General features: G+C 40.7%; 1 protein-coding gene across 1 annotated transcript; it reads right to left on the bottom strand.

Moving 5' to 3' along the window:
- slc30a2 (solute carrier family 30 member 2) lies at positions 1-26,351 on the bottom strand. Its single transcript, XM_030047375.1, has 8 exons — positions 26,269-26,351; positions 13,376-13,587; positions 11,543-11,689; positions 7,236-7,389; positions 5,377-5,596; positions 3,259-3,364; positions 2,697-2,831; positions 1-146 (listed from the first exon to the last, which is right to left on the bottom strand). Exons 1-8 carry the CDS (start codon positions 26,349-26,351, stop codon positions 1-3), a joined length of 1,203 nt encoding a protein of 400 aa, XP_029903235.1.
- Positions 26,352-26,503: the final 152 nt, after the last annotated feature.

Below are 26,503 nucleotides of genomic sequence, written 5' to 3'. Positions count from 1 at the left end.
TCAGTCGCTGGGGTCCTGGCAGCGGGAGCAGTAGCTCATGTCTTCAGAGTACAGCTCTACCTGGATGGTGATGCTGTAGAAACCAAACTTATTGTGCAGGAGATCAGTGGCCTCCTGTAGCACAGACTGGGGGTCAGTACCTTCCTCTGGTGGGAGCACATGACAGGAAAAGAGAAAGCACAACAATTACTCGGTTTTATTTTGCTCTCCTGTAGTCTAGTCTTCTCTAATGTACTTTGCACCAACCAACAACGGCCTATTCTTTGATAGAGAGGTGCCAGAGGAAATCATATTTGACTTCCATAACTTAAAATGTGCCATTCTTATAATGAACCACTGACTTAATAATGCATTAAATAAATTAAACAATTACCTGAAAATGCATACTATAGATTGAAATTTAATAATAATTGTAGATGACTAGACAGTGTGTTCTAGCTATTAAAAATCAAACTGCTCAGTCTTATGAGCATGCCAATAGAGACTCCTAACTGTGGAACTTTGGATTCAAGAGGAACAGTGCAGATTCTGTCCCAGTCACACCAGTGGACCAACCTCTTACTGTCTCACAGATAACTGAGGGGTCACTGGTGCTTGTTATTCCTGTCTGTATGGATTTGGAGGCCTATGGCTGTGTTCCTCGAGATCTGTTTTGGGTCTATTCACACTGAATCCCATGTGATGAATCCAGTGCCTGGTGCCACTGCCTTTCACTGTAAGCCAGAGCTGCGTTATGTCAAGCTTGTATAAGGTGGCCATCAGACAAGGACTAAGGTGCCCCCTAACCCCTCTCCTGTTTGTGATCTTCATGGAGATTGTTCAGATCAGTGACATTTTAAAATTACACCATCCACTGTTTGCAGATGATGCCGTCCTTCTGACCTCACTGGTTTGTATGCAAGAGTGGTTTGCTGCTGAGTGTGATGCAGTCAGGATGAAGATCAGCACCTGACAACATGATTCTGTACTGGAAAAAGGTGGTCTGAGGTGTCCAGGTGAAGCATGACCAACTGACCTAAGTTGGAGTGAATAGTTTTGGTGTGAAAAAACTGTTTTACACTATTTTCCACTTTTGCAATATTTCTTTGCATTGGATTCAAAGTGAATAGATCTTTATAGGCTAGCTCTATAAAGCTCTGTTCTACTTCACAGATTACTCTACACATTACTTTGCTTTATGCTGTTCTGCAGTGCTCTATTATAGTTTGCTCTGTTATTCTTGTGTGTTTTCTAACCTATTTTTATCAGCTCTACTCCCGTTACTTGTACTCTACTCTGCTATACTCTACTGTACTCCACTCTCTTTTCAGCTACTCTAATATATTCTGCTCTGCTTACAGTATACCACTCTACTACTTTGTTCAGCTCTACTTGACTCCACTATGTTTTATCTTCTTAATATAGTTACTGATCAACTTTTCTTAAAGGAACATACCAGTGATTTTGCATGTTTAGTGTAAGATCTACAAATTGTACAAACTTCAGGTTTCTGCTAAACTTTTCCCAAAGCAAGCAGGCGTATTCTAACTCCCACATCATTTTCCTACCTTTTCATCCAGCCATTGGTATCCAATCATTACACTACAATCTAAAAATTATATAGAAATTGAAATGGGTAGATCAGCATTGTATAGGGAATTCTAATGTTTTGTCTTCCATCAAGACAAAACAAGCACTATAGCTTGCCATTTATAGGTGGATCTCTCACAGTGTGCACAGCTCACAGCACCAACAAAGGAGTTAGTTAAAGTTAATGCAATCATTTAAAATCACTGACATGCTGCCAAAGTTATTGAAAATGAGTGAAGGCTAATTCACTGCTTATTTCAAGCTCATGTTAATATTGGCTAATTAGATGTTGTTAACTAAGTTAATCCTAATTATGTGCGCTGTTGTTAAGGCAAAGCTACAACCTACCAGGCACTACTCAACTACTCTTAAAACCAATGCTTTTTGAAATTCAAAACAAGATTAAGACCTACATGGTCATTTTCACAATTCTTTTATTCGTTGTCTTGTGAAAAGAGAACATGTTTCCATAAACCATGTCCCCAGCATACACAAACTTTTGATGTGGTGACATCAATGAACCCATACAGTTGTTGCCTTGGTAAGGTGAACCACCTGGAAATACTCCAATTTGCCATGAACCAAAGTCCCATGCTGGTTCTACACAATTTAATTTCTATGGAAAATGAAAAACTTTCAGAGGCCTCAAACTTTCTTCACACCAATATTCCATCACTGTAATAAAGTCGTCCAAATTAGTTTTCTTAAAACCAGCAGCAGCTGTTGGGTTTTGATGACTTCAAATTGGGTGCAGTGAAACGATCTCTCCTCCAGGGAAAATAGTTCCAAGAGAAATGAATCATCAGTTCTGTGGGTTATGAATGTTAATGACTTTTTTGCCGCAGAAGCATAACATTATAAAGTGGATATTCCAACCAAACATTGAAATTTGAAAATTTTTATTATATGTTGTGAAATCTTTAGTATCCCCACATGATTTGCGCAATGGCTTGTTGCAATGTAAAATGTGGGTGAATTGTAGTAAATGGACCAAACAGTGAAAATCACAAGTCCTTTAACGATGCTTCACTCTACTCTACTCTGTGCTGCTGTTCTCTGCTCCTCTATGCTCTTGTGTATTCCATTGCACAGTGCTGTAGTGGTTGTAGAGTGGCATGTTATGTTACCTATGGCCAAGTGGACAGAGACCAGTGCCTGGCCGACAGTCAGAGCCCAGAGGTGCAGACTGTGCATGGACTTCACAGCCTTCAGAGACAGCAGCACCTCCTTCACTGAGTTAAACTCTATTCCCTTGGGAGCCCCTGGAAAACAACAGGCCACACAATGAAACACAATATCTCAGCATATGGAGTTTGAAAATGTATTCCATTTCCCTCACATCTAAGATTGTGATTGAAAATTAATAAATAAAGAATAATGACAATAGCATTAATGCATTCTGTGATAATTGCGATTTAGTTTTAGCAAATTAGATTTTTCTCCCCTTTAAACATCCTATTCTCATATAACCTCAGTTTGATACTACTTACTAAAATGTTTATATTGTATTTATGTCAAAGATTTATAAAGATTTTAAAAGGTGTTAAACTTTTGGAGGGTTTTCCCTTGACTGCATCACTGGTCACGTGCACATTTGCACGTGACCAAATGTTCACGTGACTTTAAAAATGAGTTTTGTTTGAAACAGAGGAAGGATCAGGAAAAAATGTGGATCTGCATGGTTGTTACCTTCCATCAGTATCCTAAAGACATCTCTGAGAATGGTCACAGTGGTGCAGAGGACAAAGACTGAGAACAAAAAGGTACAAATAGGATCTGCAACTTTATATTCAGGCTGAAAGAGAGAAGGGGGAAAGAGAGAAAGGGGAGGTTATGGAGGAATAAATTTAAAAGGCGTATGAAGTACACGGACATGGGGGAGACATCAGATGGTGTTTTGCACAAAGTGCCAAAAGGCATTTAAGTGCTGAGGGCAGCATTATAGACTGCCAGCCAAGCAGGAACATCTTGTATGATGACAGCGAGAGTTAAATCTCTTGAAACCGAATGTCTGTGCAGCTCCCAACATCACACATAATAAACCCCCAAAATTCAGTGGTATTTCCTCTCTGTGTTCTTGCAATTTAACACCAAGATCATAGCACAGTGAAACATTAAAATGGCAATGAATGGTGGCATCAGACATATGTTGTAAATACCTTGCTGTTGTACACTGACTGCACATCTAGTTATGTTAAAGATGTATAGGATAGGTATGATATCTTTAACCTATGTGCTACTTTGCTGCAGCTTCCTGTTATCCTTCAATATAGTCCAGTCGGACAGTCATCATCCAGACAAGTTTTGAACAACTGCTGTTCATCATTATGTTTAGAACTACTCATTCCCAGGTTGTCAAATACCAAGGCTTTGTCACACCCTTCAGTGTCTTATACCACGCAAAAGGCACTCATTTGAAGCCAAAGGGTTAGAGTTACCCTTTGGGATCTGCTTGAGACGCGAGGGATGGTGACGTAGTCTGAAGAATGAGAAAGTTGGCATAAGGAGGTGGTCAGGGTGGATGGCAGGGGTAGACGCTACAGGACCTTGACGCACAAAACCCAAGTTCATAATAGGACGGGAAGGAGTGACACAGTTTTGTTGAAGCAAAACCATTCATACATGAAGCGAGATCGTTTTATGCCTAAATCTAACCTTTCCCTAATCTTAACCAAAGGTTTCAGTGCGTCAGACACAAAGGGGCATGACATTGGTATTTGACGACCTAGGAATGAGAGTGCATTGACAGAGAGCAATTTGGAAAGCTGTAGGCAGTGTAACGTAGCCATAGTGTTGACAAATCTAGTATGGTAGCAAACTGCCAGGGGGCGGCAGGAGTAGGACGGGGTAGGGGAAGTTACATCACAGCACGCCAGTGAAATACTAGAAGGACAACTTAAGCCTAGTGCCAAAGAAAAACATAACATTGTGTACATGGGAATATCATTATCTCTTATCTGAGTTTTAAACCCAGATAAGACAAGCAGACCACTACTTTGATAGTTCCATTTAACATTATGATCTTATCCTTAACATCACAATCCAAATCATATCTTTAACATGAGCAGACAGCTGGAGAATGGAGATGCAGGGTGTCAGATATGTGGGACTGATTGGAAATTAAGGATTTAAAATCCACTTTTCACTTGTGCTGATAAACGGGGCTCAGCAGGCGACTAGGCTTCCACCAGAAACATCTCTAAATGCAAAGTGGGATGCAGACTCTAGAGATAATTTTTATAACATCTTAGTTCTGATAGTATTTGGTTATTATCACCTTAACACTGGTGTAGGAAAAACAAACAATCGACTCTCCCTTATGATAGATTTGGAGAGATGGGCCTCTGGACCTAACTGTTGACCAGCCTGAGACACAGCCTGACCGACACAGTTATGTATTGGCCCCGCTCTGCAGCAGTGCAGACAGTCAAACAATCAATCAAACTGTGTTTTTCAACATCACAAAGACAAAGATGATTTGTCTTTTCCAGTTTGCAGACCACTGCCTCTCAACAACTGGTCCACAAATTGGTTACATCTCAGTGGAATCACATTCCTTGCAAAAAGAGTCTCTAGTTTACAGTTCAGTCGCCTGCAAATCCCCTGTTCACTGTGATGATACATTTTGCTGACCAGGGGAAAACTGTGACCTATGATGAATTTGAACTACATAGATATGAGCTGTGACTGTACACCGGACACCTGCAGACTGGAACGGGACAGTCTCTGATTTTTCTTAAAAGGCCAATGTCCATAATATATTGGCAGACTGGTCCCATCATAACAAGAACGTGATTTAGAACTGACCCGGAAGTAGATGATGATCGCCGCCACCATGACACCGACACTTTGCAGCAGGTCGCCGACCACGTGGATAAACGCTGCACGAACACTGGTGTTGCCGTGGCCACCAAGGAGTGTGTGAGTGTGGCCGTGAGCGACAGGACTCTGACCGTCCTCGTCTATCTGATGATAACCAGCACCATGGGCGTGGAAGGTGGTGGAATGATGGAGGATATAAGCCATACTAGAGAAAGAGGGAGACAGAGAGAGAGAGAGAGAGAGATTTCATTTCATGAGAGGAGGAGCATGTCTATTTATATATTTCGTTTTTTATTTTATTAATTTAATTTAATCTAATTTACGTTACTGACACAGTGACTGCCCACTGGATGACGCCTATATTATTTAACTGCAATTGGACTGGTTTAATGGCAGTGCAGAGCTACATCATTGCACGATGCATTAAGTTTTATTTGAAGAATAAATACTGTCTCTGTTGTTTTCTTACTTGACTGGACTTTACAGTAACCTCAACTTTTTACCAAGTGTACCATGTCATACAACTTCATGGTCAATAGAATGGCACTAACAAAGACTGGTCTTAAAAAAAGAAGAAAGAAATATCAGTTCATTTGTTCTTTAATTTGCATTGTTGCAGAACTCTACTCTCCACCACCAACTCCAATGACACTAGCTGACTGAATTCTGTACCTGCATTTAGGCAAAACAACAACAGTACTGGTATATGGATGACACATAATTGGGTAGATGTAAATTTGATTATTGTTACTTAACATACAGTATATATACATTGATGTAGTATTTGCCCACTGGAATTTTGTGAGGTCTTGTATTTATAATGAAAGGTGCTATTTCTTTATTGATGTTTTTTAGCTGCAACCAGCAGCTCTGTAGCTCGTTCTGTCAGTCGATCATTTGGTTGGTTTGTCGATCGGTTGTTCCACAAAACTTTCCGCACTCTTTGGCGACTGCAGTTTTCATGGAAGCTGAAATTTGGCATGGAGGTCAAGTGTGTGGGTGAAGGTGTGTGGGTGTGACAATGGGAGCAGCCTAATCACAAAAAGGCACATAACTTCCAAATGGTTTCACAGTCTTGCACAAGATGTAGTGGAAAGGTTGGTCATGAGCCAAAGTGTTATTAAATCCACTACAGTAGTTTTTCATTGGTGTAGGCCAGCCAATGCCCCCCACACCGTGTGGGAGGTATCGCTGGACTCAGCAGAGTTCCTTTTTCAATGGTGTGTTAGCCCCGCCCCCACATGTTAGCCCCACCCCTTTCCGTAATTGATAAACTGCTTGTCATACAGCCATGAGGCGTAGAGAGTCGTTTTTCTTTCTTCACTTTCTTTGGCCAAATATACAGTTATATAGAAGTTTATAATAAGATGCAATGCCTAAGAGCCGTGTAAAGTTTTAACAAGGGCAACCGCCCACGCTAGAGCAGCTGCGACTCTCTACCAAAGAGGCTGAAATTTGGTGTGGAGGTCAAATGTTTATGAGGTTGTGTGTGTGTGTGTGCACGCATGGATGCATGTGCATACCTGGACACAGCTATGAGGAATTCATGCTTGTTTATATGCCATGCAAATGTATCCTTACAGGTTCATGTACAAATGTAACCTGCAATATTTGAGAATGTATCTTTTTAAGAATGCAGTTTATTAGCAATCATTTCACATTAATGTACCCCAGAGAAATGAATATATAATTCCTTACATTTTACGTGAACAGAATTTTCGGGTATAATTTCTCGTATTATCTTAGACAACGCAGCTTTAAATTGAATTGTGACTGTGACAGTGTATCACAAAATCAAATGTGACATATGCTCATGAATACCAGGCATGCTGAGAACCACTCACATGATGTTGACAATGACAGCACAGCCAGAGGTAATTAGCATCACGTGGCCATCAATCTCATAGTCATTGCGTACAATCCTCTCGATGGCTAAATAGACCAGAGCGCCCGTAACGATCCAGATGGACATGACAGAGACTAGTGCCCCAAGGATCTCTGTCAGCAGAATAGAATAGAATAGAATAGAATAGAATAGAACAGAATAGGCAGAGCAAGAATCAGAGTTACTTTTATGGCTGAGAACAGAAAATGTACAAGAATTTGTCATGTTGATGTCGGTGCAGACATACTGATAACTCACACACAGAGCAAAGTAGACCTCTGACAGTCTAGTGCATTAAGTTCCATAACGGACAACACAGCATTGAACCAGAACCTTCAACACCTAGAGCTGAGTTAAAACCTACAGAGAGAGAAAACTGAAACCACAGCCATTGACTGCTATGAAACAGAAAAAAGAGTGCAGTACCGTGTTTTGGCCAACAGGGGCAGTGCTGAACACTTGCTAAACAAAGTAGAGTATATTTTGGGCAGTGGGGCTAAATATGCTGTATTATTATCACCACAATCGATTTGATATATTTTTGAGTAACTGAACTATTACTGTCATCGTTACCCGTCCCAATATTTCTACTGGTAAAATAAAATAAAATAAAATTTCCTTTAGCATTGAGGCTATATGGTGTTGCCTAGTTGTGAATGCATTTTAGGGGTAAAGGCATTTTTTTCCTACATATAATTTGGAGAGATGATTTTCTGGATAAGTCCCATTGATCGCTGCTCATTTGACTGTGTTTAGTTAGTTTTAGTGCTCTATGATGCCCCCTAGAGGTGACTTCATATATTCTTGTAGGTGGACTGTCTCTGGTTGAACCAACACTTGCAATTATGCCAAGATTTTTTCAGTGTCTACCACACTCCTGACCGTGTTTACATGTGGTTTTAACATGGATTTCTGGTGGTCACATTCCAAGTGGACAGCGCTAAATACAAGTGTCAATGACCACAAAGACACATTGTGATCCAGTCACCCACACCACTCGAGGACTGGGACGCATTCGTCAACATATCATTTGAAGTGTAAATGTTGATGTATCGTGATGCGTCCCCAACAAGGACGTATTTAAGGATGGGATGTAGGCAGAAACAGAATCCGAATGCAAGTGGTCAGCTAACACTGTTTAGAGATGCACGATAAAGACGGGTGTGAACGGTGATGTATCTTTGCTCTCTGCTTGTGCTTGGATCACCTGAAACACATTTTAAACCGAGTATAAATAAGGTGCGTGTCACCCGTCATTGGCCTGGGTGGGTGCAGACAACCACATCCTACCTTTGATACATGTGGACACAGTGGGAGAGTGTGAAGCTACATTCACAACAAAGACTTCACATTATCCTTGGCCACTGCAATGAGAGGACACTATTTTTTTTCTGGCCAAAGCTTTGTTGAACTTTTGGTTGAACTTTGAAACTGCTGTGTGCTTTGACAGCACAGTAAATGACAGTAGTGGACTAGATGGGACTGTAGAGCTAATGGTCCAAAGTGGAGGAGAAAACTGATCCTGTGAGTTTTCAAAATTTCCTGAGCTGCTATATGAAGGCTTGCAGAAACCACACACACTCACAGAAAAAAAAAAAAATCCATGCAAAATGTCAGCTTTCACATGCACCTACCAGCAACCTACCAGATTTATTTCAAAGACATTATTTGAATGGGAAGAACTTAAGGTTCCTTCTACACAGGGTCTCTGATGTCTCTCCAAGCCCTGCAAACCTTATCATCCTACGTCTTGTGGACTCTACATGGAGATGCAGGAAAATTTCATCACACTTGGGGCTCTAGTTTCGCAGACCAGGCGAGGCGGGGGCGTAGCGCAGATGCGCTTTGCCAACTGGGTGTGGCCAGGCGGATTTTCCAAGTTTGGCACGCCGTTCTCGGTGGCGCAAGTACTCCGCCATCCCTCCTACCGGCGGAGGGGAGGAGAGAAGGAATGGAGTGGGTTTGACACAGCCGATTCACATGTAACCAATCAAATGAGCCCCTGTCCTCGCCTTTAAAATGCGCTGCGTGAAGGCGTAATGAAAGTTTACACAGCTGACATGGAGGTCTATTGCCGCGGGCGGAGCGGAGCTCAGGAGACAGGCGCGGAGCGGAGACCGGCGAGCAGTGCGGACACGTCACCAAAACCTCACAGGCAGGCTTCCGGGATGTTAGACACATGAACAATGCAATAAATACCGAAAAAAACACTATTCAATGCTACGATCACAATCAGCACATACATATATCTCCATATCAACTGTCCCGTCACAGCTGATGTCAGATCAAAGGAGATTGGCACCGTTTGTGCTGATTGTGAGGTTTTGGTAATGTGCGCCAGCCAGCCAAACTTCCACTGCGCCAGCTCCGCTCCGCCTTGCGCTGAAAGTAGACGTGGTTTCAGACGGCGAGCTTTTGGCGCACCTCAGCGAAGCCTTTTAGCACGAAACTGTCACTGCGCCAAGCCGAATCTGTCGGCACCTCCCCCCGCTGCGCCGCCACTCCCATCTCGGCGAACCTCCGCCTGCGAAACTTGGAGACTGTCCGCCTCTGCCGCTTCGCCGGTCGAAACTAGCTCTGCGCGGGGTTCGCCTCACTGCGCCACCCCGCGCTGCGCCGGGAAACTAGAGCCCTTGGAGTGAAGCCTCCCACTACCAACAAGAGTGGCTCGCTAAGGACGGCCACAGACTGGGAAACAAGGGCAGACCTATAGGCAGTGGCTCATCTTCATATAAGACAATGACAGAAAACCATTGAACTTGAATGGAGTAGAAAGGTCTTTCCCAGTCAATGGAACATACTGGGATGGTTGATGTGTGCCATTGCTGTGGTACCGGGCTAGTTTCTGTGTAAACCAACTTCGGGTAATTCACTGAGGTAAGAGACTTTACAGTGAGAACCAAAGCAATGGAAAGACGTCTATTCCATTAGTTGCTTAAGTTAACAAACACTTTACTTCTCCGCTAAAGTTTGGTTAAAATACAACAGTTTGTAGTATTTAAGAGGTTATGTAAAGCATGTTTGATGATGCTTGCCAGTTATATCTGCAAGTTTGCAGATGCTGACTGGAGGACCGTAGTTCAAACATTTGGACAACACAGCAGGACATGCAGGTTCAAATGTTTGCAATTATTTTAGAGATTTATGCTGTCAGGTTACAGCCACAGCTCAATATATCTGCAGGTGCCTGCCAAGACTATGGCCAGTAGACTCCATATATATCCACATCATATGATTTGCATTATTATATTGCATTTTGAATGATAGTTTTATCCTCTGTGTATATCATGTGCACGCATACAGTGATGTATATGGATGTTTTCCATAGTTTGGATGAGTGTTTGTTTAAGCTTGGCTGGAAGCTGTGTGCTAAAGCTATACAAGGCACACACAATCAGACTCAAGTTTAAGAACTGAAAACTGAAAACTTCATACAGTTGCCACAAAATCTTGAACCAAACTATGTAAATATGACAAAAAAACAAACAAACAAACAAATGAAAAAACCTTAAATTTAAGTTTATCACTCTACATTTGCCATTAGCCAACACCTTTTACCCCATGAAACACAGCTGGCATTTCCTAATGTGTCTCAGTGCTGGTCTTGCCCCATCAGAGGATCTTATACTCCTGCAACCTGCGAGGAACATGTCGTCTCCTGATACTGGTTTCTGTGTGTGTGTGTGTGTGTGTGTGTATGTGTGTGTGTGTGTGTGTCTGTGTGTCTGTGTGTGTGTATTTGTTCGGGCCTGTCTTTGAGTACCTTCCGGGACACACACCAGACTTAAGACCCGGTAACTGGGGACAGCTTGTCCAATATGGGACAAAAGCCATGTGCCCATTTGGAAAAAAGCTGCTGTTTGGAGTCGGTGGTTAAGGTTAGGGTTACTTTAAGGTTGAGGTTAGGGTTAGGTATGTAGTTGTTATGGTTGGGGTTAGGGTAGGTCTCCAGAAAATGAAGGTAAGTCTATGTAATGTCCCTGACAGTGACATAAGTAAACGTGTGTGTGTGTGTGTGTGTGTGTGTGTGTGTGTGTGTGTGTAAAACTATCGTTCAAAATGCAATCGATATCCAGTATGCACATAAATTCTATACATTTAAATTTATTCATTCTGTTTTTTTCTATTCCACGGTAACATAGCTGATATTCTTGATTTTTATACATTGATTCCCAGTTCATTATTTGATAAATGAATGTAAATCGCCCGTGCATTGAAACATCCATTCATCCATCCATTCTGAGCTGTTTCATATCTGGTCCTGACCTGATCTGTGCCAGCCATAGTTCATGGTTTTGGTGGGCGGTCTGGAGGAGATCCACAGGGAGAAGATGCTCACCATCATGCTGCCAAAGTCTGTCAGGAGGTGGGCTGCATCTGTCATGATGGCCAGGCTGTGGGCCAGGTAGCCTCCTGTACCACACGAGAAAAGAACAGATGAGAGCACTTTGACAGACATTCATGTCAGCTTAACAAACTCGCCCTGATCAGTCACACAGCACCGTTTTGTCCTGGAAGCCACTGCAGGTACGCCACTGTTTCAGCGAGCAGCTCAAACAGCTCCAGGTCACTTAGGTGCTTATTTTGCCAAAAGTTATCAAAGAGTTTTTTTCATCGAGGCATCAGAAATAATTTGATTAGCATAGAATTGGGAAGACAAATGATGTAACTGCTTGTCCTTTGTCCTTTTAAAGATTATTTTTTGGCACCTGTGCTTTATTTGACGGTTGCGGTGGGGGGACAGTCAGCTTAAGCTGGGGTTTATAAGGCGTGTACCGCCACTGCCAACTGGAAATACTTTCTGAGCAACAAAAGCATCGACTTTCAGGTGTGTCTGTCTCAGCCCTTCAATGCATTCAAGACTGAGATCCTCTTTTTCTGAACAAAAATAACGCCTTATTTCGAGCAATGTGACATTCTATCATCTTCTAAAATCTGGGCAATCAGACAATTAATTTTTGGATGGGGGGGTAAATTCAGTTACAAATCACAATTCATATCACCATGCTGACCCTGAATCAATACTTTTTCCGCAAGTAAGAAAAACAGAGATTCAATTTCAAAAAAACAGTTTTGCATATTTTTAAAAAAAATGAAATTAAAGTATTCATTCAAAGTATTTCATTTGTATTATTACTTTTATTAAATTTTATTTACTTAATTTGATTAACATTTTTTACATTTTTTCTCATCTATTGATACATTGATTACAATGACTGTAAAACGAATACATCTAAAATCATCCAGTATTATAACATTGAATCACAATACTTATAGAATCGCAATAATCACAGGATCGCAATATGTACTGAATCAGCACCCAAATATTATTGAGTTAAATAATCATAATTAAGAAAGAAAGTTTTATTATGGAATTAATGTTAAACTCTCCTTCAAGCACTGCTTTGCAGTTCCTTCCTTTCACAGATAAATGTGGGGGTATTCCAATATTCACCACAGCACTCAAGTGTTTTCAGTTTCAATTAAGATCCTATCTGTCTCTATATGACCAGTTCCCACAGCAGATATGCTTTCCATTTATTTCCCAAGTCATTTTGCTTATCTAAATGTGACGTTATTGGAGTACGTTCCGAGCTTCATAGGCCGAAGCAGTTCACAAAGATTAGGGTTGCTCACATCATATCTGGTTCACCTCTTGCACTCATCTCGGAGCAATATACACTCCAGTACATGGACGGGGATGTTCAGAGTTAGGGATGGAACAGTGGAACAGTGACATCTTTTAGCACTCTGGAGAAAGTTGGACCAAACTATCATTGGTCGGCAGTCGCTGTGGATTTCAGTTTGGGATAGCAGCTCTTATAAGGTGGTGTTAAAACTTATTTGAGTTGATTAAGATGGTCATTTAAGAACGTTAGCTGGGGGGAAGTCCACCTCAATGGCAGGAGGCTAACAGTTAGCATTTGGAGCATCCAGCCAGTTTCCAGCACTCAGTAACAATGAGAGGAAGATAGCACCACTACTGTCCTACAGAACAGCTGGGGGGGGAAAGTGAAATAATTTAAAAAAAATTCAAAATGGGTGAACTATTTCTTTAACCTTTGCTGTCTCATTTCTTCCCTCTCATATCCCTGTTACCTATGACCTCGCCGATCATGAAGACGAGGCAGACGGCTGAGGCGATGTAGAGTTTCTTCTTGGCCAGCAGCTTGTCTGTGCTCGTCTCACACACCGCCGCTTTGGCACCGTGGCAGTGGACGCCGACGGGTCGCTTCAGCTCGATGGCGCCGGACATGCCTCCGTTCTCGAAAGGGAAGTTGGGATACTCCTCTTTGGAGTCTGGGAAGGCGCTAAAGGGGTACAGAAAACCTGATGTATCAATGAACCTCTTGGGTGAATAGATTATGCTACAAACATGAGACGACTACAATATGAATCAAATTTAACAAAGACAAAGGCTGATCATTTAAATTAGGGCTGAATGATATGGCAAAAGAATCAAATTGGAATGAATTTTTACTGATACTGTGATTGCAATATGATTTACTATTTTAGTAGTAACATATTTTCAAAATGCTATTGAAATGATGTTGGAGTGATTTTTGCCAGGATCTGTGCCAAGCAAACATGTTTTCTCACATCTGGAAAATACAATTTATAGGCAACGGCGTCTCTGTAGCACCACAATTATTTATTTACAACTTTATTTACAGCATTTAGTCAAACATTTTACCAGCTCCTGCGACTTGGATTTTCCACTTGGCCATATCACAATTTGATTAACTGTTTTCTCTTAATTGAGATCATCACAATAAAACACAAATCTCAGTAATTCAGGTAAAAGGCTCCCCATAGAAAACAAGCCACCGCTGATCAGTTCTAATCTAAATGTGGAATCAATCAAACTGCATCGTATCGGTCTTATCACAGATGGGTGACACTGATCAGAACAGATTCCATTTTAATAAAAGCACAATACTCAATACACAATACACATACATCATACACTTTGGCCGGCACAGCTCCACATGGTTTGATGGTGAGGTGTTTCCCTGTTTTACCTGAGGATTACACATGTGACCCGACACAGATCAGACTGGCATTTAATCAACAGAGTCAATGAAATGCTGACTTCTACATTTTCCCCTCTCTCTCTACCCCTCTCTCTCTCTCTCTCTCACACACACACACACACACACACACACACACACACACACACACAGAGTGGTGTTCACTCCATGTGCAGTGAGGAGGAGCTGCGATGATGTGGCTAATGAGGTGGAAAAAAACTAATTTGGGCTCGCTGGAGATAAACACGCACACACACACACACACACACACTCCTTCTCTCTCTCTCTCTCTCTCTCTCTCTCTCTCTCTCTCCCTCTCTCACGGTAATACACACACATTCACGTAAGAGATTGCCACTGCTCCCTGATTAAGCTTTATCACAGAAACACACACACACACACACACTCTCTCTCTCACTGTCTCAGGGGATGTCCAAGCTGAAAAGAATCAGCCAACTGGAAAACAGATTCTGTTCAATTACACCACTGGGACATAACACACACACACACACACACACACACATCATACACACACATCCTCTCAAGCCGTGGGGTATGTTCAGGTTTGAGTGTTGGCAACATATATTGTAATCATACACACAGAGGACACATGCAGACACTATGACAAAGATTTGTACAAAAAAATGTCAACCAAGTGTGTAGCAATACACACACAGGTGAGAAATATCTCACACACACACACACACACACACACAGACATTGTAAAGGGGCTTTGCAGTAGCAGCTGAAAATATTGTATTATTTGTATATCTGTTCAGTAATCTGTTTAGTAATAAAAGTGAAAAGTGCTTTATATATTTTTTTAATTTTGTAATTTTATTATTATTTTTGATTAACCAAAAAGAAGGCCTATATTTAGGCCAATCAGCAGTATTAACCTTGGTTAATATGGTATGATATAATAATGGTATTATACATCTTTTCCGGGCACTGGGTCGATTTTCCCACAGTTTACGTAGCCATTCCAACGCGCGTTACCATGGAAACCGCTCTGAGATCAGGACAGCTAGTGTGAAGCCATGGCTGTATGTTCAGCTAGCCTCCTGGTAGATGCAGACGCTTACATATTTATATGCACATGGATTAACACATCAATGATGCTGCACTAAGTATTTGGAAGGCATACATGAAAAAGTTCTTTCAACCCATGGCAGCATGCTTCTAGTTTCCAGCAAGCTGCTGATCAGGGAGCTGTTTGCTTTGTGCACTTTGAATCGCTGCATTAAGGCCCATTTATGCTCCCTTTATGCACAAAAATGTATGCGTTCGTTTCAAACGATGTTACCGTCACTGCCCACGTACTTCCATGTGTCCATTACGTTGGCATGGATGTTAACCAATATCTCCACCAGGGGGCAGCCCAGAGTCAAAAGTTTATGACAAAAAACTCAAAAACAAAAATGGTGACTGTGGAGGAGATATTGATAATGTACTTCTTGCATAAAAGCTAAAACCGAGGCAACATTATAGGAGGCGGTGGTCGGTGAGGCCGTTAAATACATTGTGACTACAGGACAGAGAATTATTTTCTCCAGTACTGCCGATGAGAGAAATTGACACAACATCATAGAGACATCATAGAGATGTTACATCAATTTAACTGACGTAACAAATACAGATCTGTATCCGGATCCGTATTTAACATTGAGCATAAATGGGCCTTTAGTGAAAATGAACACAAACCACAGAGCTGCTTCACCACTGGGCCGACTAGGTAAAAGACCCTAAATTAGACAACATCGAGATGATTTAGGTGCAGTCTAATTTCTGTAATTTTGTGCTGAGTTCTATCAAGTTGTAAGGTGTGTCTATAAGGAGCTGTAGTTTTAATTTATTAAAATATTCCCTTACAGCTGGAATTTGAGAATGTTTAGTTGATTTGAGGGGATGAGAAACACATCCAGTGTCTGTTGTGTACCCAGCTGGTGACTGTACCTACATGATAGCTGGGGTTGTGTCTAGATGGTAACCCTAGATTTGTGAAACTCATAATTTTAAGCAAAAGCCATTTAGACTCTTCAGACTGGCATGATGATCCCCTCCATGTCAAGATCCCCTGTTTCCCTTCACTTCACTGGCCGACAGTTAGTTTTCTCCATGGCATCCTCACCCTCTGTTAACATCTTTAAATCCCGCCTCAAGTCCCACCTTTTCTCCCTTGCCTCTAAATCTACATTAATTCTACATTAGGTTTGCCTGTGCTCTGTGATTATTTTTGATTTGACCTATCTTGCTTTAATTAGGTTTTTTATGTTAAGTGTTTGGTTTGTGTAATTTTGTTTGATGGCTTTAATTTGTAAATGTGCCCCCTAAATAAATACTGCTTGACTTGACTTAGTAAGGACAGACTGTGGATTTTGGACTCATTCTCTCCCTCAGTACTGCTGTGTGTCACTCTCTGTGCACCCTGGAGTTTATAAAAGTACAAATCGAGCTCACAGTGTGACCCGCAGCCAGCCTATTACTGGGACAGGGCATCATTTCAGTTGTTGATGAAGATGAGAATAACACAGTTATAAGTAATAATCAGTTTATTTATAAAACGTCACCACAGGGTATATATGACTGAAACACCTGAGCTAGTCACTGGCAGCAGCTCTGTCTTCCTCCTGCTCAGTGTGCTTGCTCTCTCTGCGTGTGACGGTGTGTTTGCCCACATCGGCTGTTGCCAGGTTAAGTAACAAGATATCGTTTTATCACAATTTGCTCCAACAGTTCCTCAATGCTGTGTTCAGTTTTCATGTGATTGAGCTTTACTGCGTCATTGCTTTGACACAAAAAGCATTCATTATGCTTCATTTTCAAAACCCATGAGTTTGAGCTACTGAGACATACCTACAGCACACCTTGTGAAAATCTACACACTCTGTAAAACTGATACACTTATGTTAAATCCCCAGCTTATAGTAAACAGCAGTTTGCTCAATATAAATGTGATATCGTAGCAGTGACACATCAGATATCCCTGTTGGATATATTGGCAGAATATTACAAGAACGAATTCAGGTTACCCACGGATAAGCTCAACATACTATACATCTGCACACACACACACACACACACACACACACACACAAACACACATACACGCACTTGTGTTTGTTGGTAATCAGATGCCCCCTATAACAAAGCTATCACTGTACTGGCCACCAGCTGATGATATCTGAGATGCCAAAACGACAACAAAGATAATATAAAATAAAATAAATACAAATTAAGTTGGACCTGCTAAAAATTGGCTTTGTTCATCTGACTTGACATTAGGGACTGTAACAATGGCAGTGCTAGCAGAACTGTTAAACAGAAAGCTGTGGGCTCCATTAAGGAAGCACTTTTAAGAGCTACATAATGGAAATGCAATTAGAGCCTTTATTTTAGGGACAATATTTGATCCCAGTGTGTAAGAAAGGAGTAGCTGGTTTGAGCCTTTATGAAATCTCAAAGCCTACTTTCAAGAAAGCGTGATACTAAATCAAGTTCTCATTACACAACCCCTACTGCATTACCTCTCTGAGTGCTTTGTCGACAAAACTTACTGGGTCTTTTATGTATTCAAAATATTGTATGATCATCGTTTTTGAATGGAGCTGATCTTGTGTTGAGTTTCCCACGGGACAGGTGTACAACAGTTGTTGGCTATTCAGTGTCACTCTGTATTAACACTGCAGGGACCTGAGGGAGTATTCAGTGGTCTGTGAAATTGTATGATATTAAGATCCTGCAGAAGAGCTGTCCTCTCAAATAATAACCATCCAGAATTTAATTGCAACTGCAATCTGCTATAACAGAACACCATACAATATTTTACAACTGACATGGCTGTGTGCCTAAAGCAAAAAAAAAAAAAAAAAAAAAAAACTAAAATGAGAGCAGAGATGGACATGGTCCTTTTACTCTAGAGAAAATATACTGCTCCAAATCTGCATGACAAGCCAAATCCACCAAGGTGAGACTAAATGTCAAATCACCATTATCCTTTATTTCATTTACAACTTATGCTACATTTGTTCTTTTAATGTTTTGTTTTTGGCCACAGTATATTTTTAATATATTTTAAATTAATCACTTAGTAGATTTTTTTTTTAGCTGTCTATTGGTTGCACATTTAGCATTTAGGATGTATCTCTGAAAGAGTCCATGCCAAATTTAAAGGTAACCTATACCTTGTGGTGGATTGTTTTAAACACATCTAAAATTGATGAACTCAGTGGGGAAGGTCAACATGTTACTCCCCTATGATAAAATGAATGTTGATTTATTCCCCATTGCAATCTGCAGATGCACATGCAAACCTGCAGTTGCCAAGGCAGGGATGCAGTCAAAAATGTCCTCGTTCTCCTTCATTTTTCATTGTTGGTGCTCTTAAACATTATCTCTTGAAAAAACACTAAATGTGTTACAGACATAGGCGAAGTTCTCTGTCCTAAGCAGTGCAGTGGTTTTCTACTGGAAGGAGGAAATTAAGGTGTGTGTGTTGTACTAGTTAAGTTATTATGAATCAAGTACTTTAGGAGGCAACATAAACCAGGATGTATTATGTTGTTCCAATCCCTCTGATACTAAACCAACCCACTTACACAATATGTGGCTATTGAATGGGCCTTTTAAGTGTTTCAGGGATTCTGATTCCACCTCCCTGCCAGAAGAATGGGAAAATACTGTCTCAAACTAGGCCCAAAGCCAACACAGACCAATCTGCTCAAAGGGATAGTGAACTGAAATATGCAAATTTTCATCAAAATGTTTTTAATTGTCATCATTGGGTGCCAAAAACATCTACTACCATTATCTACTGTTTGAAGAATGTGCTCTCCATTCTCCAGTTTCCCCATTCCTAAAAAATCATATGGTGGAAACTATGAGGGGCGCTATGATGAGTCAAAAAGAGAACATAATGAGAAACAAAAAAGGGTCATTCTCATGAAGGCTGTGGTGAATGTTTTTTTTTAATTTTTTTAATTTTTTTTATTGATAAATCAAATGTGATGTGACCGGCTCATATGGGGCGGTCACATCATATTGGTAAATGGGAGAGATGAGTACTATGCCCAGAGGTGTCATAAGGATTGTGCACTAGGACAAATATATCGTTAATCTCCAATGAGCTAAATCCATTGCCAGTGATTATGTTTTCACCAATTTAAAGCTCTTCAGGGTTTCCTTTAATGCATTAAACCTTGGAGGCCCACTGCAGACTCATCTGTGGTACATCACCCCAATGTCAGCACAGCCACCACACAATGAAAAAAACTGGTTAATGTGTTGATGTAAAGAACTGATCCAAATCAATCTCTGATGCTGTGCCTAGGAGGTGTGCATCACCGTCTCACAGCAGAGGCTAATGCACTCTCAGCTGTGAAAACTGAAGCAAAGCTTAATCAATATTAACTGAACAATTCGCTCCAAACTTGATTATCTCACTAACAGCGCCAGTAAACAATATAACTGGGCACTTCAATTATCAGAGATGTGTAAAACACTACAACACTTAATACAATTGATATGAGTGCAGTGAGTTTCCACCAGACACACAACTGTTGTCAGTGCAGATATGGAACATTAATTAATTCAGAAGCCTTGATAGGCTGTGATTATTGACCACTTGAGGGTTTGTAAACTATGATAACATGGGACACCTGAGTGTGCATTTTAGAGAGGAAATGATAGAAATTGCACAGTAAGTACTCTAAACATCTGAGCTTCCAGGATCAGACCACTGACGCCTGCATTTTTTATTGTTTCCTCTGTCCAGTTCACCCCCTTCACTGCCTGCAGCCACAGTTTCCTCCTGCTTTCTCCTGCTGCTTTGAAAAAAGATGAGATGCTGACGGATTGTGGTTGAATTTTTAGAACTGCTGGTCTTTGTGGGTTGAATACCGATCCTGGCAGCTGTAGACATAACAACCTGACATTTTCTTTTCTAAAGATTTGCTGCAACAAAATGTGAACGTACTAACTACCTGCCAGCTGCACCGCCCTACACCATGATACAGCCAAAACTCCGTTGCCAGTGTCTGCATGACTCTTTGTAATGATGCCAGCCTGGTCTATTTAAAACAAGCTCTCCTCCCGAATATGCTGGCAACCGCCAATTGATGTTGTGACAGCCACAGACTGAAAAAAACTGCTTGGTTATCATGAAAATGCTGCTCGCAGGATGTTGAGTAGATCCAGATATCCAAAACACATGCAAACAGATCTCCCAGTTTCATTTCCTCATGGGGTGAAAAGTGATGGGCATTTTTAAGGCCAAATGACCCAACCTTTAAAATGGGAGAGGTGGAACAGACAACCTCAAACCGTCTATACTCTCTTTGTCCATTCTGCACTGCCAGTGCCTGCTATTCAGGTCAATGCTGCAAAGGAAATACAAGGCCAACCATTGAATCCAATATTTCTGGTAAGGTGGACAGTGGATAGATGAATGCTGTTATTGTGTAGGCAACAGGATTCATTTTAATGCAGTGATGCATAATCTGGTTCAGTGATGTCAACAGCCAGCGTCTAGCCATTGAGCTCTTTCATCAAGTTCAGCTTCAGGGGAGACGCACGGCACACCTTTTGTCTAGTTAGCACATCCAGTGACAAAGATTTCATGAGTACAGATGTCTGTTTGGCCCAGCTTGGGGGTGTATATATTCATATTGGTCTGTGGAAGCTGAAAGAAATAGTTCTTCCCTGTAACATCCAGCTGTGAACCCCTGGCAGCCTGTTCTCGCATCTTCTCTGGGTATGGCAGGAAGAGTGTATCCTCTAGTTCATTCACACATTTACAAGATTTCTTGTGGTTGGTTAAAGATTGAATACGTTTTTCCTATTTCCTGTCAAAACACCAATGACTCTGTTTTGCTATTTTGTGAGGAAAAAAAGATCCTAAGACCTTTGGTCCATTCAAAATCACTGTTATGATCCTTTGAGTCATTAACCAGACTTCTCAATATGTGAAATGGGGGTTGCAACTCCTTTAAAGTCTTCTTCATATTAGGAGGAGGGGGTGGGAAGGATTGGCTGAGGAGGCTGAATGAGGATGGGTTGCCTGCTTACAGATCCTCCAGGAAACTGTGATGGAGAGGCACCCCTGGATGGGGCTCTTCACAGTCCTCCAAGTGTTAGATCCACTCAAGGTGTCTGGTCTAAGAGAACACATTCAGGACTAGATCCAGGCATTCCCTGCCTTCACCCAGGTGTCAGCTGAGGGTGACACCACCATGTTCACAGGGACCAGTGATGCTGCAGAGGTTAATCCTGTGCGCTGTCGGGCTGTCGTACCTTCATCTCCCCACTACCCTGTGGCTGTCGAGAGACTATTCTCACACCACACCATACTGCTCACACAGTCCAAACAGAGCATGACGGAAAAACACCTTAAAACTAAGCCAAATTTCATGGTCGTCAGCAAAAATAAGGAACCACCATCACACTCACTTGCACATTTATTTACTCACTCACTGACTCGCATTGATATTTTGTTACAATAACACCCTTAATGTCTGAGCAGTTTATGGGCCGTTTCCTGGGCTAAATCTTTCCTTTCGCATGTGCAGCATATAAAGACTGACTTGTTATTCAAAGTAAAACTGGATTATTGTATAGAGTTTTTTAACCTCTTTATATCACCTCTTAATTCAATGGGAAATTGGAAAATATATATTCATTTGTTTGTTCAGTTAATTTTGTTGGACCCATATTTGTTCAGTTAATTTTGTTGGACCCATATTTGTTGGACCCATTTTTGTTGGACCCACATAGAAGAAATGCTTTGAGAGATGTTTCTGCATCTCTCAAAACATTTCATCTATGTACTTCCACACACATTACTTCAAAATCTGTATCTATGCCTGTGCTTCAGTGAGACTGGAGATTTACTATGTTTTATTTAAAATGTTCATATACTGAGAGTTTTTCATTCTTACTGATTGAATAAATATGCTAAATTCAAAGATTGTCTCAGTGGTTATTTCTATCAACCTCCTGTATTATGCCAGCAGGCAAGCCCCATTATTCCACTGTAAAATAGCAACAACAACAACAACAACAATAAATTTCATGTTTACTTTTTTTAGTAATTTAATTTCTGCAATATTTGGCATAAATTTAAGTTTCTGTTTCCTTGTGAAATAATACCGCAAAACTTCCTTATGAAAACAGGATTTATTTCCTCCTGTTTATCTCTTAGACTGTTAAAGACTAATTGCATTTTCGCTGCCTATGTAACAGTAACATGAGCGCAGAGTAAAGAAAAAAAAAAGAAAGAAAAAGCCCTCAGCGCAATAATCCAAATTTCAAATGCAGCTTTGTCACGTAAAAAATAAAACTGCACTCACTGTGTGTAACCTTTATTTCAGGTACAGAATTACCTAACGTGCTTAATTAATTTAAGAACTTCATATTGTTAAGATGACATATTAGCGACATCTAGTGATGGTAAATAGTAACTGCAGGGAATCTGGACTCATTTTATGCTTGTCTCTACTGCGTTTTCTATGATGCATTCAGGTTCCTGCAATGGATGAATGAATGAATGAATGAATGTTTTCCTAGGGAGATTAATCAATCTTAAGGACAAGGATGATGTATGTAATTAGTGCCTCGGAGCGAAGCTCAGAGGTCACTATTGTTATCCTGCGCGTTTCTTATTCTTATTTCATTCTTTTTCTTTTAAATTGCATACATCACCACCAGGAGCAGGCTGATGTAGCCAAACACAACATATAGTATCATAGTATCCTCGGAGAGAAGGTCAATTCTGGAACTATGGTCACTTAATGAGTTGTTTTTGGATAAAAATACAAAGGACAACAATGGAGGTGACAAATGGAGAGGAGCTGGGTCTGATATTTTGTTGACCTGTTTGGCAGTAGAAATACAAAGGCTGTTTTGACGATTAAAAAACAAACAAACAAACAAAAAAACATTAAATTACACAGTGTGTGGATCGGCTATAAGGAGAACACTAACGCATTTAGATTAGCCATATATGCTAAAAAAAAAAAAAAAAAAAAAACACACACATTGATTGTACTATTAAATGACTACAACGCTTAAGGAATTAAAAGAATATATAGAAAATTTAAAATATGAAAATTAAAGGCTAAGCATTTCGCAAAACTGCAGATTTTTTTTTAAACCTTTCCAATCTGTCAAATCTGCAGAAGTTGAAGCAGAAAGGAGAAAGTCCTTACATTTATTCAGCTGAACTGAATTCAGTCATCACATAGAGAACATCACGGTGAATGATCCGCATACCGCCGTTCACATTCAAAGGGCCATGAAGAGCAAGTCTGGCATCACTGCTTATTAACCAGAGGAGTGCCATCAGAAATATTAACATCTGGAACTGAGCAAACACAAACGACTTTCATAGATTACAATTTATTCTGCTGCAAGGACAAGCTTTTTATAGGGTTTCAAACAGAACGACCTCAATACGACGTTTTCTTGCTTTATTTATCCTATTTGATGCACAATTTTACGGTCTGTGAAATAGGATTTAGGATTTTCGGTTTACTGCAAAAGTTTCCAAAAGAAAAAAAAAACGTCGTTTGCAGATCGAGGATAATAAATAAAATCAGGAATAAAACAGATTAAATTTAGGCCTAATAAATATATTACATATAAGACTGCTGTAGCCCATAGTAAGATACCACTATACTGTACGCCTCTTTGATGGGTAATCCTGAACATGACACAGCAAGCACACACGCGCTCACGCACGCACGACCCCATCCTCCACACACACACACACACACACACACACACACACACACACACTCGGAGACGGAACAAATGGTGCATGAAATCATAACTGCGGTACCATATGCACCCCCGCCCCCACGCACGCGTACACACTCACGCACGCACACTATTAAAAACAAAAAAGCAAACAAACAAGAACACACAACATAATCGCAGCAGTGACGCATTTTTCTGTCAAATAAACGTGCCCTGATATATTTTTAACAAATGGCCCCTCCTTAAAAAATCACATTTAAATTGCTTCTAAATCACTGATTTATTATACTGCGTATTTTTAATATTATTATAGATCAATAGTAGGCTATAATCATTTATCATAACTTATTTTTGTTTATGTACTGGTTTATTTAATAGGGACAATAAGCAGGTAAATAACGGCCTCAATGGCTGCTGGCAGGTGATGGTTCAGTCACAACCGGGTTTACAGCCCAGGCCTACATCTATTGTATGAACATGTCAGATATGAATTTATGAACGGCCATAGATCCATCCAGGTTAGGCTGTCCCGTCGCCTTTCTGCTGAAGCCTTGTCCTAATGGTGTGTGGAGTTTCTGTCAGGTCACATCCCTCTGAGGAGCCTCGGCAAGCTGCTCGAGGAAAGAGGGAAACGGAGCTGCTTTGGGACATTTTGTAACATGGGATCAGTTCAGTTTCCATGAAAAAAAAAAAAAAAGCCCGGGTTATTTGAAATGAAAGACCGGGGAATAATCCCACCTGACTGTGCCGCATCCTAACGACTGTCCTGCTATGAAAGACTTCAATAAATTGGTTATAAATATTTGTTTTCGTTTCAAGGGCAGGCTGGTCTTTATTAAACGAGGAGGCCCTTCACCTCTGTTAGCGGGGTGTCGCAGGAATAATGTGTTGTTCCAGGGTGAGGTTTTGTGCTAAATGAACCGTGCGGAGCCAATACCAGCCTGATCAGTGATGAGGAATTGGATCCATTCCATCGCAGGACTAGTACACTCCCGGAGATCGATACGGATTGTTTGGCTGTATCGGGGTAATCTGCGTGATTTGCTGCTAAGTGAAACTGAGCTACTTGGATTTGCTTGAATGAACTTTTGGTGCAGTGTGTGATATTGGGCAACCTGTACCCCGAGCGAGTTTGCATTACAAAGGAGAGGGGGATTATCAGCGGGGTTTATTTTATTTTATTTTATTTAGCTATTTTCATTTTGTTACATTTTATCTTTTTGATATCATTGTTGGTAACCAGCTCCATATTTTGGAAATTATTATTGTTGTTGTTGTTGTTGTCATGAATCTGTCTTTATAGCTCAAGCTAAATTCCATAAGGAAATAATAAGGCCTTCTTTGTGGAATTAATTCTCATGCTAGAATGCTCGTTTTAATATTGGCGTATATTGTCCATGCTGTTTTGTTGTTGTTGTTGTTGGTATTAGATGGCATCTTTCAATAGGCTTTTAGAATGATAAAGACTTATTTAAAAAAAAACAAAACAAAAAAAAAAACAGGTTGCATATATCTGTAGTAGCTCAGGCCTGGAAGCTGCAGGTCTATTTATATTGTGCCTCATTTTCACTGGAGGGTGTTTTTTTTTTTTTTTTTTTTTTTTTTTTTTAATTTTATTTATTTATTTTGTTAACGTTTTTTTTCCCTCCTCTCTGTCCCAGCCTGACTGTAGGAGCTGCCGCTTCCCTAATGACAGATGATGAGTGTTTAGCATTGCTCAGTGAACTGGCCTCGGGGCCATTTGTCACAGGCTGTCCAGAAACAAGCCAAGCATGGAAATGAATTTGTTCATTCACATAAAACAGCCTGCAAGAGCGGCAGCCTGCTTAACAAGTCCCGTCGCGGCCTCAGCATCCCACAGACAGCCTTACAGCAAACTTGGCTTTTTGTCATGCTCCGCTCAGGACATCCCATAGTTTCACATGCACACATCAGTGTTTAACAGCCGAGCACCTGAACCACTCCTGCACCTCCAACTCCTGATTTTCAAAGCCTCTAAAACCTGATGGGCTCCTGTACAGCCGACAACTTAACACAATTAACTATTATTATTATTATTATTATTATTATTATTATTATTATTATTATTATTCAACCATTCTTCATTTAGCTTCAGGGAAGTTTACAGGATATTCATTAGAGCATGCAGCAATTCTATAGCCTAGATATTCTCACAAAAATATCAAGCATAACATAACATTCCCCCACCTTTTGACTCTCAGAGAATACATTTTCGCATTCTTCTCGTGGATCAGGTGAGATTTCTCCGAATTTGCAGCGTTATTATCCATTTAGTCTGCACACCGGGAGGCGCGTCGTTAGTGAGGAAAAGAAAAAGATAAGGTCAAGGTGATGCTGGTCTTTTTTTTCGCAAGATGCTGCAGGAGTTTGGCCGGGCAAGGACAGGTCCCGGTCCTTCACCTTCACACGATGCTGGGAGAAG

The sequence above is a fragment of the Myripristis murdjan genome, chromosome 24 (assembly GCF_902150065.1).
Source record: "Myripristis murdjan chromosome 24, fMyrMur1.1, whole genome shotgun sequence".
Lineage (NCBI taxonomy): Eukaryota > Metazoa > Chordata > Actinopteri > Holocentriformes > Holocentridae > Myripristis > Myripristis murdjan.
Note: the sequence above shows the minus strand (reverse complement) of the source record. Positions and strands in the feature narration are given on the sequence as shown.